The 16595-nt window shown below is 54.1% G+C and overlaps 1 protein-coding gene across 1 annotated transcript; it reads left to right on the forward strand.

The window, feature by feature from the left end:
• The first annotated feature begins 1885 nt into the window (after positions 1-1885).
• Positions 1886-13704, forward strand: LOC149913976 (coiled-coil domain-containing protein 81-like). Its single transcript, XM_090128000.1, has 13 exons — positions 1886-3367; positions 4088-4150; positions 4406-4517; positions 4773-5110; positions 5445-5521; positions 5645-10156; positions 10317-10378; positions 10813-10966; positions 11165-11421; positions 11607-11692; positions 12331-12422; positions 12932-13028; positions 13340-13704. The coding sequence occupies exons 6-13, from the start codon at positions 10030-10032 to the stop codon at positions 13563-13565; spliced, it is 1101 nt and encodes a 366-aa protein (XP_089984126.1). The 5' UTR covers positions 1886-3367; positions 4088-4150; positions 4406-4517; positions 4773-5110; positions 5445-5521; positions 5645-10029; the 3' UTR covers positions 13566-13704.
• The last annotated feature ends 2891 nt before the right edge of the window (positions 13705-16595 follow it).

The following is a 16595-nucleotide window of genomic DNA, read 5'->3' on the forward strand; positions in this document are numbered from 1 at the left end:
CGGTGCGCACCCAGAGGCGCCCGTCCCGTGCAGCACGTCCGGCAGCTGGGGGACGTTGGGGTGGTTGCTGCGAGCCTGTGGAAAGTGAAAGTGTTGTTTCTGCAGTGAACAATGGAGAAGGGCAATTGATCTAAAGAATTAAGTTGTAGCATATTCTTAGAAATAATTAGTACGAAAAGTAAGAATAATATACACATATTGGTAACATTTTTAGAAACTTAATTACTGAATTACCTAACAAATTCGTTCTCACAGCAGATTTTGAATGTTCTAAACAATGTGTGTATAGTGTTTGGAACTAGAGAATATATTGTAACGTTGTTCATTAGACCGGCAGAAGTGAAATACATTTAACAAACTTACAAAGAGTCAGGGCCTTTACACAAAGCAAAACTGTCACACTCTGTGGGAATGTCAGGATGCCATAAGCAGGCTCCAGGATACTCCCTTCTATCCTCCTTCCGAGCTTATCTCTATGGAAGGACAGATGAATGACCAGAACAATGACTTAGTGTAAAGGGGTACAAATGTTAAAGGGGGGGTCATAAAACAATCAAGGGGCTATGTTTATGTTATAAAACAGATATCCAAAAACCGTGACCAAATGTCTGTTGAGAAAACAACTGTTAGAAGGTAATTAAACAATTAAGATATATGTTTAGGCGTCAGGAGATTTGTATTTACTCGGTATTTGTATAACTAGTGGAGCGTCGCGAAGAGCGTGAACCTACAGTACTCAGCCAATGAGGAACCAGGGCAGAAGGAGGTAAGTGTCGGGCAGTAGGGGATAAAAAGATGTAACCCTGTTTTCTCGGGGCTCTCCTGCTTGCAGGAGGCCCGCCATTGCAATTGCGAATAAAACCTGCTTTATCAGAGATACCGTCCTAGAAAATTATTTGGATATTTCCTACAAGCCGAGAGCTGCAGCTCGTCCAGCTCAGGTTTCCCTGTATGTCACCGCTGAGCCCCCAGCTCGGGTCAGCGCCGTTGGATATTTCTGCCGATGATCACGGCGCAGGAGATGAGTGCATCCTCGTGAAATCCAGCGGGCATCCTAAGGCACGAGGTGCTGCTGGCACTCCCGAGGTTTTTAAGGGGCAGCAGGGAACACCGGAGGGCTCAGGGCAGTAGCTGGGGGCTCCTGAAGGTGCTGCGGGTTCAGAATTGCGTTTTTAACTCAAGTTTCACACGGAAGGTGGCAGTTTGGCTCAGCACCTCGAGGTGGCAGCAGGACCCCCAGCAACAGAAACGCCCGCTGCCCAGAGCCCCGTGGATGGCTGTGGGAAAGATGGAGGGTGGAATAAACGTAGAACGTGCACAGGAGGTTATCAGATGAATTCAGTGTTGGCACCAAGCTTCTCCCAGCAGCCCTTTGCAGGCAGCTCAGTCATCGTGTTTTATTCTCTCCTCACCTCGGTCCCAAAGCATTTTCCTCCTCTGCCAGCAGGTGTTACCTCCGACCTTGTCACTGGGCAGTGCTTCAACAGCACCAAGTTGCCCCTGTGGCAACACCTCATTCACCTCGCTGCGTTAGCACTCAAATGTTGTTCTCATTAAACTACATTCTCTCTTTCCTCCTCCGAGTAAAGTATTTGTCAGACCAGAGAAATAGAAGGCTGAATCTGGGACAGCCACAGTCTGCAAAATGGTTTGCCCAAGGAAACAATGCTGCAGGCCGAGAGGGGTCTGTGCCAAGGAGCGCATCTGCAAGCCACAAGAGAAATATCACCCTGCAGCCCTTCTCCTCTGAAACAGAAGGGAACACCTCAGAAAGACAGAGCACGCTTCAAAAGCTCAAAATCCAACACGTGAAGCTGGCAAGAGAGGACTCTGAGCTGCCATCCTTTACGCTTCCCTCCACATGGGGTCCGTCACGCAGAGGACCTCACTGGCACTGGCAGGGCCCTTTCTTGCAGCACTCGTGATACTTAGGATTAAATGTACACAGAAATCATAACAGAAGTTCACTGTGAAAACTACACATAACGTTGTTCCTTCCACAAGCAAACAAGCCCAATACATGCTGGTAAAGATACCTGCACAATAAGAAACAAAGATGGCACGGCAGGACAGAAACAGGTAGTGTGCGTGTTTAAAGGCATTTCAGAGCCTGATGGTTCTTGCTGCAGCACACCTGACTCGTGTTAAAAGCTGAACAGTCACAAGAATACCTGTTGCCATCAGCTGCCATCATCCAGAAAAGCCAGACTTCTGAGGTCACCTGGCCCAGACATTCTTTTTGCTCAGCACTTTATTCCCGCAAGAGAGATTTGATCACAGCACGTGCATCAGTCTTCAAACAGCCCATCCTAGCAGCAAGGAGCAAGGAGTGGCACTAATACTTCTTCACTGGTGGGAATCTCAACAGAAGGTGTTGTGCTAAAGGTGTGAGGTGAAGGGAACATCCCTATCAAGGTATAAGCCTTAGTATGGAAGGTTTAGTTATGGCATGCTGACTAGAAGAAAAAAACACGACTATTACCTTGTACTTTTTCTTTTTGTAGAGATTGCTGTATTCAACCAAGCACGCTCTCCTGTCTCTGTCCCAGTTCTAGAAATACCCAGAAGAGCTCAGTGCTCTCCTGCTTTCATTTACTGACATGAACTATTTTGAAATGCACGTTGTTATAGGCTGGCACAAGCTTTAGTGCCTAAAGCCAGAGCTTGAGAGGCCAACACCAGTCGTGGGGCCTGAGAGACTGGCACTGGCCCCAGGACCTGAAGGCACAGCCACAGCCAGTGAGGCCGGCACAGGCCCTGGGGTGAAGAGACACAGCCACAGCCTGAGAGGCTGGAAGGGTCCCGGGGCCTAAAGCCACAGAGAGGCCGGCACCAGCCCTGGGCTTAAAGCTCCAACCACAGCCAGCCAGACAGCACCAGCCCTGGGCCTAAAGCCACAGTCAGAGGCCAGCACCGGCCCTGGGGCATCCAGATGTGCGTTCCTGTTGCTTCCTGCTAGTTCCCCTGGGACTCCATCGACCACGGGAGGCCGTACTGGCCTTTCCCGGTTTTTATTGGGCTGCGCAGAAGTCATCCTCACTTCTCCGTTATTTTACGTCCCATAGCCCCACTGGGTGACCAGGGTGTTGGTTTCCTAGAATTTGGATCTGGGAGGCGTCCATCTCCTTCACTTACGATGAAGGCACAGAAGCGATGCGGGCACTCGCTGAGGTCACAGTGGCTGCTGGGCTGGGAGCGTTTGTGCCACAGCTGGTGAGCAGAGCTGGTGCTCTGGTGAGCGTGCTGCACGCAGAGACTGAGCTGTTATTGAGCCTTCCTTGAGAGAGATCACCCTGCGAGAGCCCGTCGGAAGCAGCGCTGCGGCGTGTGTGTGAGCTGGGCACAGCTCGGGCTGAGCAGTGAGCAGGTGAGCTGGGTTTGCTGCTGGCTGGTTGCCGGGAGGTGTCTCAGCAGAAAAGCTGGGCTGGGGAGGAGTTCCCAGCTCCAGCGGTGCCCCTCAGCACGGCTGTTTCCGGGGGAAATGGGTTCTTGCTGAGATTCCATCCCACCATGCGATGAGGGCGATGAAATGTCATTACTGCCTTGGAAATCCACTGCTGGGCACAGAGGGACGCGATGGGGACGGGCCGTCCTTACTGCCATGCAAAAGTGAGTTTCTTCAGTCCTGTGTCATGGAGTATGTAGGAATGAATGTTGAGTATTACTTCTGGGCAGGTGCAGTGCTGTAGGGGATGTCAAGTGACCATTGTTACTTTACATTAGAGACGCCAACAGTGGCAGTGGATGGCAGTAGTGAGACAGATGTTTGTGCATAAACCGTGGTGCTCAGAGCTGGGTGAATTCCTTTTAGGGCCAAAAAATACCTTCCTCAGCTTCTGCACCTTCTGTTTGCTGGTGCCCCTTTGCTCTGCAGAATGCAGAGCTGCCAGGCAGACCGGGGTTCCTCTGCTGCCCTCTGAGCAGGAATGAGAGCAGTAATGCTTTGTGTGAGCGCACTGCAGTTTAAACATCAGTTTCTGTTTTGGCTGTAGAACAGTGTCCTTTGGTTTTTGCGGGGTGGACGTGGGCTCACAGGACAATGCTGCTCCTGGTGTCTGTGAAATCGACACACGATCTGTTGTTGTAGGGACGGAGCCTGCGTGTCCGTGGAATGGTGCTGGGCATGGGGGGAAACGGAAAGCCTCCGCAGGTAAGAAGCTCTTGTGAGCTGTGGTGTGGGTACCTGCCTCTAAATAGGGCAGCATGAAGGGCAGTGTGTGATGGAGGAGAGAAGAAAGGGCAGTTCTGTGCAGTTCTGTGCTGACTGCAGAAGTGGCACAACGCTGTAGCAGCGGAAAGGCCAATTGAAGAAACTACGCTTGAGGACCAGAAGTTTGTGGCGACTGTGCTGAAGTCTTCCTCCAAGGAGATGCTCTTCATGTCTTCCTTGTTTTCTTTCTGTCAGAAGCTGATGCCAGTGGCCTTCCTCTGAAGCGCAGCCATGCGGAAAGGCAGAGGGGGAGCACCGAGTGTGACATGGCACCCAAGAGAGGTCCAGGCACACAACAGGCATCGGGGTTTGGTGCACCGTCTTTCTAGTTAGGCTTTCTGTCTGTCCCTTGCTGGGACTGTTTTTGTCGTGTGTTGGCTGTGGTCATAATCACATTAGCATTCCTGTACTGATTAGAAATGTGAACCACGGTTCACCCGAGATCCTAAGATCCATGACCGTGAACACTCCAGATGAGATGTCCTAGCATTGTGGCCCATTTTGCAGACTGAAAGTAGCGTTGGGCTCTTGCTAAATCTTGTTGCTTCTCCTTTCTTAACAGAGATTGGTGCTGAGCCAAATGGCAATATCTCTGTGAAAGTGGTGCAGCAGGTGCGTTCTGAGAGAGCTTGTCACCAAACAGCAGCTGAAGCTCCTCTCCGGGCTGGAGGGCTTCCTAGAAGAGCAGGTCCAGCACAGGGGGAAGACCTTCCCCTGCTGTGTGCCCCCGCTCCGTCTCCAAGGCCCAGGCTGGATGTAAACGCAAGGGCTTGGAAGAAGGGAGACCAACAGCAGCGCAGCTGCCTGCCAAAAAGAGAGCGAGGGGTCAGAGCGGAGACAGCGTGCCGGCTCCAGCAGCACAGCCTGGGCCTGCCGCAGCGCGGAGCTCCAGGCGAAGAGGTGAGCAGGTGCTGTGGTACCGCCGTGCTGAGCTGCTTCCCTTTTCAAGCACCCCGAGTTTGCTTAGGGTTTGCTTTGCTTTTTCCTTCTCTGTATGGGGGCAATGGGTTGAAGGCTACAAAGTCCAAGGGCAGTGAGGTGCCAGAATGCGCAAGCCCGCCTCTTTCCGTTAGCTCCATGGTGGTGGTCTGCACGTCCCATGGAAATGTCATTCACTGAGAGGCTTCCTAGTCCAACTCCCTTTGTCTTTTTTCTGCCATCTGCTTTTACGGTACCCATGTTTCTGCAGTTTTGCTGTCGACAAAACAAATTCATCTTTTCTCTTGCCTTACAGCAAGAAGACAGCGACGAAAAGAGAGGAGCGTGGAACTGAAGAAGGCTTCTCAGAGAGCTGCTGCTGCACGAGCAGAGGTGAGTCCTTGGTGAGCACAGACACGGCTCCTGTTGTTCCCAGGGCCTCCGTCTGTCGGACACGGAAGAGATTTCCCGAGGGAAGTGGTGTCCTCTTCCTACACTCGCCTTGTTTCTTTCCAGTCCTGTGCAACGAAAAGCCTTGTGGAGATGATGCAGAAGCTGCAGCTGAAGGACCGAGAGGAGGAGCGTCAGAAGGCAGCGGCTGCCTTCCAATCAGACAATGGCTCCCATTTCACCGCAGAGGTGTAGGAGAATGGGCCAGAGAGGAAGGCATTCGTTGGATCTTTCACATCCCCTGCTACAGCCAAGCTAGTGGCATTGTGGAATGATCCAACGTCCTCCTTCAGAAATTCCTGAGACTGGAAGAACCCCATTGGACCACCAGCACCTCTGAGGCAGTCAGAAGAATTAACGATTGCTGGGGAATTAATGGCTGTCCTCGATTTAATGCCTTCTGTCCCAAGGCCCCACCACTCTTGCCCGTCACTCTCGATCCAGATGCAGATAAGCCAGGGAAGCCCTCTTATCTCCCTGGCCAGCCTGTGTTGGTTGACTTGCCTAGTGTGGGGCCAGTCCCCCTGACCCTAACGGAATAATAAATATGCTTGCAAGGCTAACGATGTCCAGGAACAGGAATATAAAATTAACACTCGCTGGATTATTCCCTCATTTTAACCGTATTAACAAAGCTCAAAAGGGCAAGCCGATGTCTGTTTTATTTTACAGAAGACTCCTGAGGGACCGTGACTGAACACAGGGAGGCCGACAGCTGACTTTAATCATTGGTGCTTTGGTGATTAGTCTTGCAACGTTTGACCAAAATGTCATTTTTGTTATTTTGCTGGATAGTATGTGTTGCAACTCCTGTCACAGTTGGTCATCTTCCCCAAAACTTCAGGGATGGGAAGGGGTGGGATAGAAAAAACCCTTTTTCTTCCAACTGGCTGAGCAAATAGCAAATGTCTATAGGCTGAGTAACTGTTGGGTCTGCGGAGGACCCATGGGACTTGAAACCTGACCCTGGGTTTCAACTCCTATCGCCCCTAAATGGCTGGCAAGCAGCTACAGCAGAATCAACCGCGCTACCCGCTGGGAAGAATCCATCTCCATGGCCAATGCAAAATCCCACTGTGGGGTTTTTTTGTCTGAATCGTACTCAGCCAGGTGGTATCTACGTTGGGACAAGCAATTGCACTTGGGTTTATCGTAAAATGGGTTTTGAAAAGGGACCTCGAGCAGGAAGCCCCACTGTGCATCAATGGGGGTGGTACATACAATCAGTTGGGACTGGGACAAGGGTTCTCTCACTTCTAGTCCTCCGCCAACAACACCCTGTTGACTGAAGCTGGAGGTATGAGATGCTCCTGGAGGCCTGACGCCTCCAGGGAGCTTGGAGGTGAAAGTGGAGCAGGAATGAGAGTGATACTGGTCATGGCTGGAACTGCAATGTGGCAGGACGTCCTTTTGGACCTCTCACCACCACATACTTTCAAGCTCATAAACTGGCTGATGAATGGGATGGACCCTTTGATCAGTAGCACTAAAGGGACCTGATTGGATTTGTGGCCATTGTGCACACAAAGAACTGCCAGCAAATTGTGGATGTGGCTCTGGGCAGCCTGGTCTGGTGGTTGGCGACCCTGCAAGGGTGGAAACGAGATGATCTTTGAGGTCCTTTTCAACCCAGGCCATTCTATGGTTCTGTGATGATTCTGTGAAATACATCCATCACACGTGCCAATGGCCAAGGGGTTTTGGAGGAGTCTGCAGGAACGGTTGGTCCTGGTCTCTTCTCCCAGAAGCCATACCTTCAGCCTCCTGCTACCAAAACCTTGGCATAAACCCAACCGACCCTGTTTCTTTGTGTGTGCTTCCTGTCCTTTGGATTCTGTATGAGAATAATGTCGATGCTTTGGCTGTTGCTGGGCAGTTCTTCCACTCAGCCAAGGCGTCTTCAGCTCTTCAGACTGCCTTGCCAGTGAGGAGCTGGGGAGGCACGAGGAGCTGGGAGGGGACAGAACCAGGACTGCCGACCCAGAAGGGCCAAAGCAATATTCCACACCACATGGCACCAGGCTGAACAGTAGAACGGGGCTCATGAACTGGCTGGGCAGTTCAGCAGATGGTGAGCAATGGCACTGTGCATCTCTTGTTCCCAATATTATTCTTTCATCATTCTTACTCTTCTTGCAATGATGATCACCCTCCTTGTTTTTCTTACTATTAATTATCTGCCTTTTCTCTCATAATGAACTCTCTTCATCTCAGCCCACGGGTTTTTACACATTTAATTTGGATTCTGTCCCCCATCTCACTGTGGAGAGCGGGTGAATGGCTGCGTGGTGCTGAGCTGCCTGCTTCTCCCTAATAAACCGAATGAATGAGAGGGTGAGTGTCCAGAACCAAAGGCTTTATGCTAAAGCTGAAGGCAAGACGGCTGGGGAGCCGTGTCATAAAACCACGACACTTTAGTGATTAACTTTTGCGTTGTTATGCTAACAGCATTCACTGAGATAACCTCCCAAACTCACCTATGAAAAGAGTAAAGGTTTCCTATGCGATCACAAGAAATTCATTGGCTGGGGGAAAATAGTTCTAACTGTAAAATTGCAGGTCTTATTCTTTGAGCTTATTCTTTGAGAGCTACTGCATATTCTATTGAGAGGGAAGAAACAGATGAAGATTGTGAACACCTTTGTGAAGGAATTAAAGAACCTTTAAGAAAAGAGAGGTGTTTCAGGTGGGATGTTAGGAAAAACTTCTCCGAGAGAGTGGTCAGGGGCTGGAACGGGCTGCCCAGGGAGGAATTGGAGTCAGCATCTTTGGAGGTGGTCAAGAAGAGTTTAGATGCCGTGCTGAGGGACGTGGTTTAGTGGTGAATATTGGTGATAGGGGGGTGGTTGGACCGGATGGTCTTGGAGGTCTTTTCCAACCGTGGTGATTCCATCATTCTATGCATTTTGATGCCAAGGATTTTGCCTCTGTGTTCCTAACCAAAAGCACAAAAATCACAGAATCACAGAATGGCCAGGGTTGGAAGGGACCTCAAGGATCACGAATCTCCAACCCCCTGCCACACACAGGGCCACCAACCTCCCCATTTCATACCAGACCAGCAGCCCAGGGCCCCATCCAGCCTGGCCTCGAGCACCTCCAGGGATGGACGGGGATCCACAGCCTCTCTGGGCAGCTGTTCCAGCACCTCACCGCTCTCTCTGTAAAGAATTTCCCCTGACATCCAACCTAAATCTCCCCTCCCTCAACTTCAAACCATTTCCCCTTGTCCTGCAGTTATCTCCCCTTCCAAAGAGTTGATTCCCGTCCTGTTTGCAGGCTCCCTTTAGGTACTGAAAGGCTGCAATCCTTGCTATCTGTTCTTCATTACAAGGTTGCAGCTCTTCACAGTGCACTCCGTGCTACTTCTACGTGATGCCAAAGCCGACATCTACTGTTTTGTCTCCGTGAACATCAGTGAAGGTCAGTGGGTGCCATTTTTTCTGCACGAAGGAGCTCAGGTCCACACCTTTGCTCCACACACACTTCCATGCCAGGTGCCAGTTTGTCAGATTGCCCCATCTGTCGCATGGCAACACCATGGAACGGGGCACTGGTGGGAAGGCGCAGGCTCCCTGACACGCAGGCTCCATGGAGAATAACTGCACTTTAGCACTTAATAGAAGCGTTTGCATTTTTCTCTTCTAAACTGTATTGTGACCAAAAACTAGTCCCACGTCCAAACTGGTTTTCAAGGTATCGCATTTCCTGTGAAGCGCTCTTTGAGATGAAATTTCCTTCCTCTTGCTCTTAGAGAAGCTCACTTTAGAAGGAAAACAGAGAACAGGCGCCTGCTGCCAAGCTCCCTGGAAATGCTGGTTCTCTCTCCCCCACTCTCCAGGCATTCAGCTGGCCATCTCTAAGAGGGCGCGGGTGTTCCGGGGCGGTCTGCTGCCTGAAAAGCATCCAGCCAAACTAACGTGGAACCCAAGGCCAAGCAGCAGACCTGCACTGAGTAAAGGCAGCCAAACCCACCCCGTGGTCTTTGTGGAGCTCGAAGGCCAGCCTGCCCTCGGTGCCCAGAGGGAGCAAGCGAGCGCTGCAGCCACCGAGCTCCAGCTCAGCCAAATGCCTGAAGTTTAGGGCGAAGGAGTTCAGGCCAGCACAGGGAGAACCTCCGAAGATTGCAGACTCAGCATCTGACGGTGAGGCCAGCCTGCCCGAGGGGCCGCCGGCAACACCTCTGGTGTGGTGCTGCTGGCACACCAGGGCTCCGGGTCTGGGCAGTGCCAGCCACCAAGGCGCAGAGCTGGGCTCCTGCCGCGGCAGGGCGGGCAGCAGGCTGCTGTGCCAGCATCATAATGGGCAGCAGGCAGCACCGGCCACACTGTAATCACGTCACTGTGGCAACGTTTGTGACACGGGCACCCAGGAGGCGTATGAAGGCGGAGCACGGAGGTGGGTCCTGCATCCTGAAGGAGCATCTGGCAGAGAGCAGACGCATCTGAAGGATGAGCTCCGGCATGGCTGTTGCCAACAGGGAGCATCGCGGTGGTGTGAAGCAGACCGAGATGAAATTCTGGGAGGATGGCCCCGCCACACAGCGGGGCTACAGAATGCCAGAGGTCACCGCCAAAGGTACGCGGGCCCACAGCCGGCACGGGGACCGTCTCAGAGCTGCCTCCGTGTGGGGCTGGGGACAGGGACGACATTTTCCATCTGCCACCTCCCTCCTGCCCTGAGCCAGCAGGAGAAGCGGCAGAAGCAGAGCGTGACCTGCTTTTCCTTTGCCCTGCAGAGCAAGTTGCTGTCTGGGATGCGGTGGCCGTCTATGTCCAAGAGCAGCTCCTGCTGCGCAAGGTGGGTCGGCGCCTTCTTCCCACTTGTCTGCTTGCAGGGGTGGGGAGTCCCCTCGCCTTGGGCCACAGAACGCAATGACTCTTCCCCTCCACGGAAAGCAGGCTATTCACCCCCAAAATGCCTCTCGGGTACCAGTGGGCCTCCCGCATGCGTGGTATGACTGCACCAAGTGTGCTGGGGCTGATCACAAGCTCTGCAAGCTTCTGGATTCCACGAGGCTGCTTCTGCCCTGACTGCTGTGCCGCGTTTTTGGAGGGCGAAGGGAGGGGGAGGAGCGGGCAGCTCCTTCCCAAAGCTCTCCCACTGCCCTGCCTGAGCTTCCGAACAGTGGGAGAGGGCACAGCAGGACCCAAAGCACCGTCCGTGGACGGGGCAACCTTCAGCTCTTCCTCCAGCCTTCACACTTCAGCCCTTCCCTTCTCTTCCACGTGCAGGGAGTCCGAATTCCCACCCTCGGCTCCTTCAGCATTGCCTCCGAGCAGATCGAGGCTGAGGATGGAACCATGACTCTTCAGTGGCCTGCGTTTCACCTGGCCAGGAACCTTGCGGGCATCCGTAACCTCGCGGATAACAAGGATTACCTGCCAGGTACGAGGAGGCTTAAACCCCTTCTTGCTGCACAGACAGGACGAATGGAGCCATCCATTGCAAAAGCAAACCTCACCCTCCCTGCATGGAGTCCGTGCAAATATGGGGCTGTCCTGGGTGGTGACTGCAAGAAGCAGCACTTGGGAAGCAGCCGTGGAAGAGCCGCCGCATGACAAACTCTGCCGTGTGATTTTCCAGGCCATAAGGAGGTGGAGGCCCTCAAATACTCTCAGGTGGCCACGGCCGCATCTGTGAGCCGGCAGACTGCGAAGGCCTGCATATTCGGCACCACGTCCCTCGTCTCCCACTGCCTGAAGAAGGGGGAGAACATCGCCTTTGTCCTGAAGGACATCGGAGTGCTCCTCATCGAGGGAACGAGAGTCCACGTCAAGTTCTACTATGACTTCCTGGAGAGGATCAGCGGGAAGGAGAACCTAGAGAAAGTTGTTTTCAAGGTGAGCTGTAGGTTTCTCCGTGGCCTGGGCAGTCCCACGAGCCCAGAGCTGCCTGCACATGGCTCACCAGGCGCTGGCCGGCTGCTTGGGCCGTGCGAGAGCTGTGCTGCCGTCAGCTCCTCGTGTCCCCAGTGCCTCAGCCGTGACGAGGACGTCCCGCATCCTCCCCTGCTCCTCCCCTGCAGGTCCCCTGGCTGCTGAACATGCTGGTGTCCCGGATGGCAGCTGTAGCCTCGCTGACCTCCTCAGGCCGAGTCATCGTCTTTCCCAGGTGAGGATGTTTGTGGCTGCAGCCCCTGCTTCCCCACTTGCCTACGGCATCCTTCCACCCCCCCGTATTCCTTCTCTCTCATGCCGTTTTATACCACTTCTTACTTTCGGGTAGAGCTTGAGTCTCCCAAGTCAAATATACCTTTGTCCTGCAGAGTGTACTTGAAAACATGTAAGGTGGAAAGCCTTGGCTCAGGGTGGGCCAGGAAAACAGGGTAGCTTATCTGCTCCAATAGTGTCATCAAGTCCCCATCCTTGCAGGGCGGTCATGGAATGTGGCCACGCAAATCCACCCTGCTCCACACTCCATGCTTTCTTAGAGGCAGCGTGCCAGGCTCCCCTGGTGCTCGCTAACACCTCAGGTCACAGGTCACGGTGCTTAGGGAACTCAGGGAAGGCTGACCTTCTCTCGAGAGGTAGATCTGGGGGAAGAGATGAAGGGATGTAGGTGACATTTTCATCCCATCGTGGCCGGGTGACTCCGTTTCCCAGGACAGTCCTTGGTACTGGGGCTCAGTCGATCCTGGGGAAGGATGGCCTTCAGGCGATGTGAGAATCTGCCTGTGAGCAGGGTGATCCCAGCCAGCAGAAAGGGCAGCCGGAGCCCTGGCTCACACCGCGTCTTCTCCTTTTGTACAGGTTTAAACGGGAGTTTGCGCCCAAACCACCGCCCGGGAAACCCTGCAAGGCCTCAAAAGTCCCTTTGCTACGTCTTGGCCGGGGGAAGAAAGGTAAAGCAGCTGCCAGTCCCTCTCCATACCACACGCAACCAACACGTGATGGCAAAATCCCCATCCCACCATCACCCAATGGCTCTGACTTGTGAAACCATTCGCACCAGCTCAGCACTGCCTCTCCTCCCAACCACACGTCTTCCTCATCAAATCTGAGATGCTGGCTGCCACGTTCCCACAAGTGCTCCCATCCCAGGGGATGGCAAGAGCAGGGGGGGTCCTCGTCCCTGTCCTTTCCCCCAGGAAATGAGCCCCCAAAAGACACTGTCACCGCACAGGCGCCACCCAGCTCCTCTTTCCCAAAGCAAAGCCATTAATGCAGAGCTGCAGCCTGGGGAGGAGGAGCTGGGCATGAGGCACGGAGGGCACAGAGGGAGACTGCATCTGCAAGGGGGGCAGAGCAGCCCTCTTGGGTGCTCTGGGAGACCTGAGCACCCCTGCGTGTCACCGGGCCAGCAGGTCCACAGTCAGTCTCCTCTGACGAGATCTGTCCTTCTCAATTGCAGGGAAATTTCCTGAACTGCATCCCCTCCCCAGCTGGATCCACGTCACCTCTGTAGTGGAGTCTGAGGAGGGAACAAGCGAGGACAAGAGGAAGGCAAGGTGAGACTGCAGGCTCAGGGTACAGATCTGCACGCTGTGTTTCCCCACCCCAACAAGAGCCCATTCCCCAATGCCAGGCAGGCACTGTTCAGGGCACGTGAATGCAGCAGTGGAGGGGTGGGATGGGGCTGCTGGGAGCCCCCAGCTCACAGGGCTGGCCCCTCTCCAGCCCTCAGGAAAGCACCAGTGCAACCCGAGAGCTATGTGTAGGCAAGGCTGCGTTGCAGCCAGGGGTCCTGCCTCGGGGTTGCAGGATACGGCCCCAAAGCCGTCCCCCACTCAGGCAGACCTCTCCCACTCTGTCCTTTCAGTCAGCTGCCAGCGATCCCGGGGGCATCTTCTGCCCAAGAGGAGCCCCAGGAAGAGAAGGGAACGTGCTCCACCGTAAGAAGAGGAGCAAAGATGCACAAGAGGACTGGATCTCTGCAGACTCTGCCACCAATCAAAGTGGAGCTCCCCAGGCGGGGGATGTCCTGTCCAGTCCTGCCCACGCTGAGCAGGGCGTGGGGTGCCCAGGAGGAGCAGAGCCCCACCTGAGGCTGACAGACAGGTTTGCAATTCCTGTCTGTGCCATTCCTGGGTGCCTGCCTGAACCCTTCTTTGTTGGTGGCTGAAAGTTTGCTTTCTCAGGCACTTCTTGCAGTAAGACGCTGACTTCTGCAGCAGGTGAGAAGTGTCCATGTGGCAGCAACCAACATCCATTTGTGGACAATTTTACATTTCAAAGCATTTCTTGGGAGCTGTTTGCCTTCAGAAGAGGGCTCAGGAGTGTTTACTGGCAGAGTATCTGGCCTGTGACCAGAAACTCCAGCTTGGTATGGGAGAAGTGGGGAAGGACACCATCGTATCTCATGAAAAACAGGATGCAGGTGGGCACCTCCCTGCTCCATCTGATCTGCTGGCAAGGCCCGGGAGGTGGGAACAAAGGAGTTTCTGCTGAGATCCTAAGGCCAGAAGCTGCCACTCCAAGGAAGGCTGACTCAACCACTTTTGGACTTAGAAATAAGTTTGTGCAGTCGTCAACCAAACAGCAACCCTTCAAGACCCACCACTGAAGATCAACATCTGGAGATCAACATCTGAACCATCTTTTCTATCGCCCGTCTTCCCTTCCCCATCTCCCCAGATGACCAGCATTTGCAATAAACTGGACGGGCTAACATCTACCCTTTGTGTATTAATCTCACCGTCAGGTATACGTAGATTAGCAGCTCCTCTCGCTCTGATAATAGCAGCGAGACAGTGCCATCTCCTTGAAGAGAAGCAGAGGGACGATGGGGACTCTTCCAAGACCCCTTGGCTCTGACAGATGGGGTGGCTACGTTCCTTGGAGCCCTGGGACCCCGAGTTCCTCATTTTCCAATGCGGTGCTCTCTTCCGGTGACACGCAGAGCATAGCAAAGCCCACGGTTTTGCAGCAGCTCAAAGGTGTAGCTAAGTGTGAGGCCAGAGAGGAGACTCTTTCCTTCCAGCTCGCTGCTCCTTTAGATCCCTGGTGGGAAGACAAGGGCTTTTGGGGAGGTGCTGGCATAGCTTAGGAGCAAAACACTGCAGCTGGGCGACTTGTAGGGAAGGGATAAAGAGAGGCAGAGAAATGGCTGCCTCCCCTCAGCGTTCTGACCTGCAGGGGGAAGCAGGCACATCAAGCCAACAAGACCTGCGCCGAGCACCGGGAACCAAACACGTGCGCTTCCTTGATGAAGTGCAGGAAGCAGGAAAAGCCCATCGTGAGCGTGCGGTGCGAAAACTGCAGACAGCCAAGGCCTCACCCCATCACATCACCTTCAGGCCAACAACACCTTTCAGAAGTGAGTCGAGAAGATCTTCCTCGAGGGCTGAGTCTATGGAGCCTCAAGGCAGACCATCCCGGCTCCCACTTCTGGCATGTGACTCAGCGAAACTTCTCAGGCAGAGGGCAAGAAAGATCAGGCCAGTGCTGGACGCACTGAAGCAGATGGCAGCATCACCACTTCGTGGGGAAACCAGCCTGCCTGAGGAGTCTTGCATCAACCGCTCTGGATTGCTGCCACCGATAAGAGAAGAAACGGGGTCTCCCACGTGTCAGCCTCCAAAGACCAAAGCCCCACTCCGCAGGAAGGGCACACACACCCTACCCACGCTGATGCGAGCATGGGGTGCCCAGGACAGACAGAGCAACAATGGAGGCTGCAACACAGATGCATCAATCCCATCTGCATCATATCTACTCCTAAACCAGGCTGCCCAGGGCCCCATCCAACCTGGCCTTGAACACCTCCAGGGACGGGGCATCCACAACTGACATCTCTGGGCATCCGCTTCCAGCATCTCTCCACTCTCTCTGGAAAGAACAAGCCAATCTGACATCCTCAACTCAAAACCGCTTCCCCTTGGCCTGACAGTAGCTACACTATCACAGAGTTGACTCCCCTCCTGTTTGTAGGCTCCCTTTACGTAACGGAAGGCTGCAATGAGGTCACCCCGCTGCCTTCCCTTCCCCAGGCCAAACAAGGAGATCTAGGGTGAAATGTAGAGGGGCAAAACTGTCAATAAAGCCTTACCATGGCCTATCCCTTAAAAATCTCCAGAACGCCTGTGACAGTGTCATTGCGTCTTTTGACGCCAGCTCTTGTGCTGGTGGAGGGAGAAGGAATTGTGAGAGGGCATCAGAGCGTCTCACGGTGCTTTACTTGATGCCAAAGGAAATCCAGCGTCTCTTTTGTCCTATCTGGGCCACAAGCTTATCGGCTTTTGACCCGGCAGGGCCCCCCAGGCCGGCTGGGAGTCTTCTGGCCCCCCGACTGGCCTGCCAGCTTTTAACCTGGCAGGGCCATCTGGGCCAGCCAGCTGGCCTTTGGTCTGGTCGGGCCCTTCCGACCACCTAGCCAGTTTATAACAAGGATTCCGGATCTTCCCCAGGGCCGAGTCCACCCTGTACACGGAATCCCAGGGCAGACCATGCAGGCTGAATCTTCCGGCTTCCGAATCACTGAAGCTTTTCAGGCAGAGGGCTAAGGGGATTCGGCCTGGCAGGGCCCCACAGGCCAGCCTGGTGGGTTCTGGCCTGGCAGGGCATCCTGGTCAGCTGGAAGTCTTCTGGCCTGGCAATGCTACCTGGGTCAGTTGGCAGGACGGCTTTTGGCCAGGTGGGTCTTACCCCATTTTGGCTGGCCAACCAGCTATTGGCCTGGTAGGGCACACCCGGGCTGCCAGGATGCTTCTGGCCAGGCAGGATTACCCAGGCCAGCCGATCAACTCTCTTTTAACCCTGCTGGCCCCCCCCGCCCGGCCAGCAGGCGTTTAACCTGGCAGGTACCCCCAGGTTGGCTGGCATGCTCAGGGCCTAGCAGGGCTACCTGGGTCAGTTGGCTTGCCAGCTTTTGGCCTGGCACGGCTTCCTCGGCCAGCTGGCCAGCCAGCTATTGGCCTGGCAGGGTGTCTGGCTGGCCAGCCGTCTTTTTTCCTGGTAGTGTCTCCACGGTTGGCCAACTATTGGCCTGGCCGGGGCTCCCAGGGCTGCAAAACGTGTGAGCTTCCCTGGTGAAGACCAGGGAGCAGAAAAATCCCACTGTGAGGGTGCTGTGCCCA

This window comes from Phasianus colchicus, chromosome 32 (assembly GCF_987193195.1).
Source record: "Phasianus colchicus chromosome 32, bPhaCol1.hap1.1, whole genome shotgun sequence".
Lineage (NCBI taxonomy): Eukaryota > Metazoa > Chordata > Aves > Galliformes > Phasianidae > Phasianus > Phasianus colchicus.

Bases quoted from the DNA above. Each gene is read 5' to 3' on its own strand.
- LOC149913976 (XM_090128000.1), top strand. From the start codon at position 10,030: ATGAGCTCCGGCATGGCTGTTGCCAACAGGGAGCATCGCGGTGGTGTG. The intron at 10,967-11,164 runs GTACGAGGAGGC...GTGATTTTCCAG, and splicing joins TAACAAGGATTACCTGCCAG to GCCATAAGGAGGTGGAGGCC. The intron at 11,693-12,330 runs GTGAGGATGTTT...CCTTTTGTACAG, and splicing joins CGAGTCATCGTCTTTCCCAG to GTTTAAACGGGAGTTTGCGC.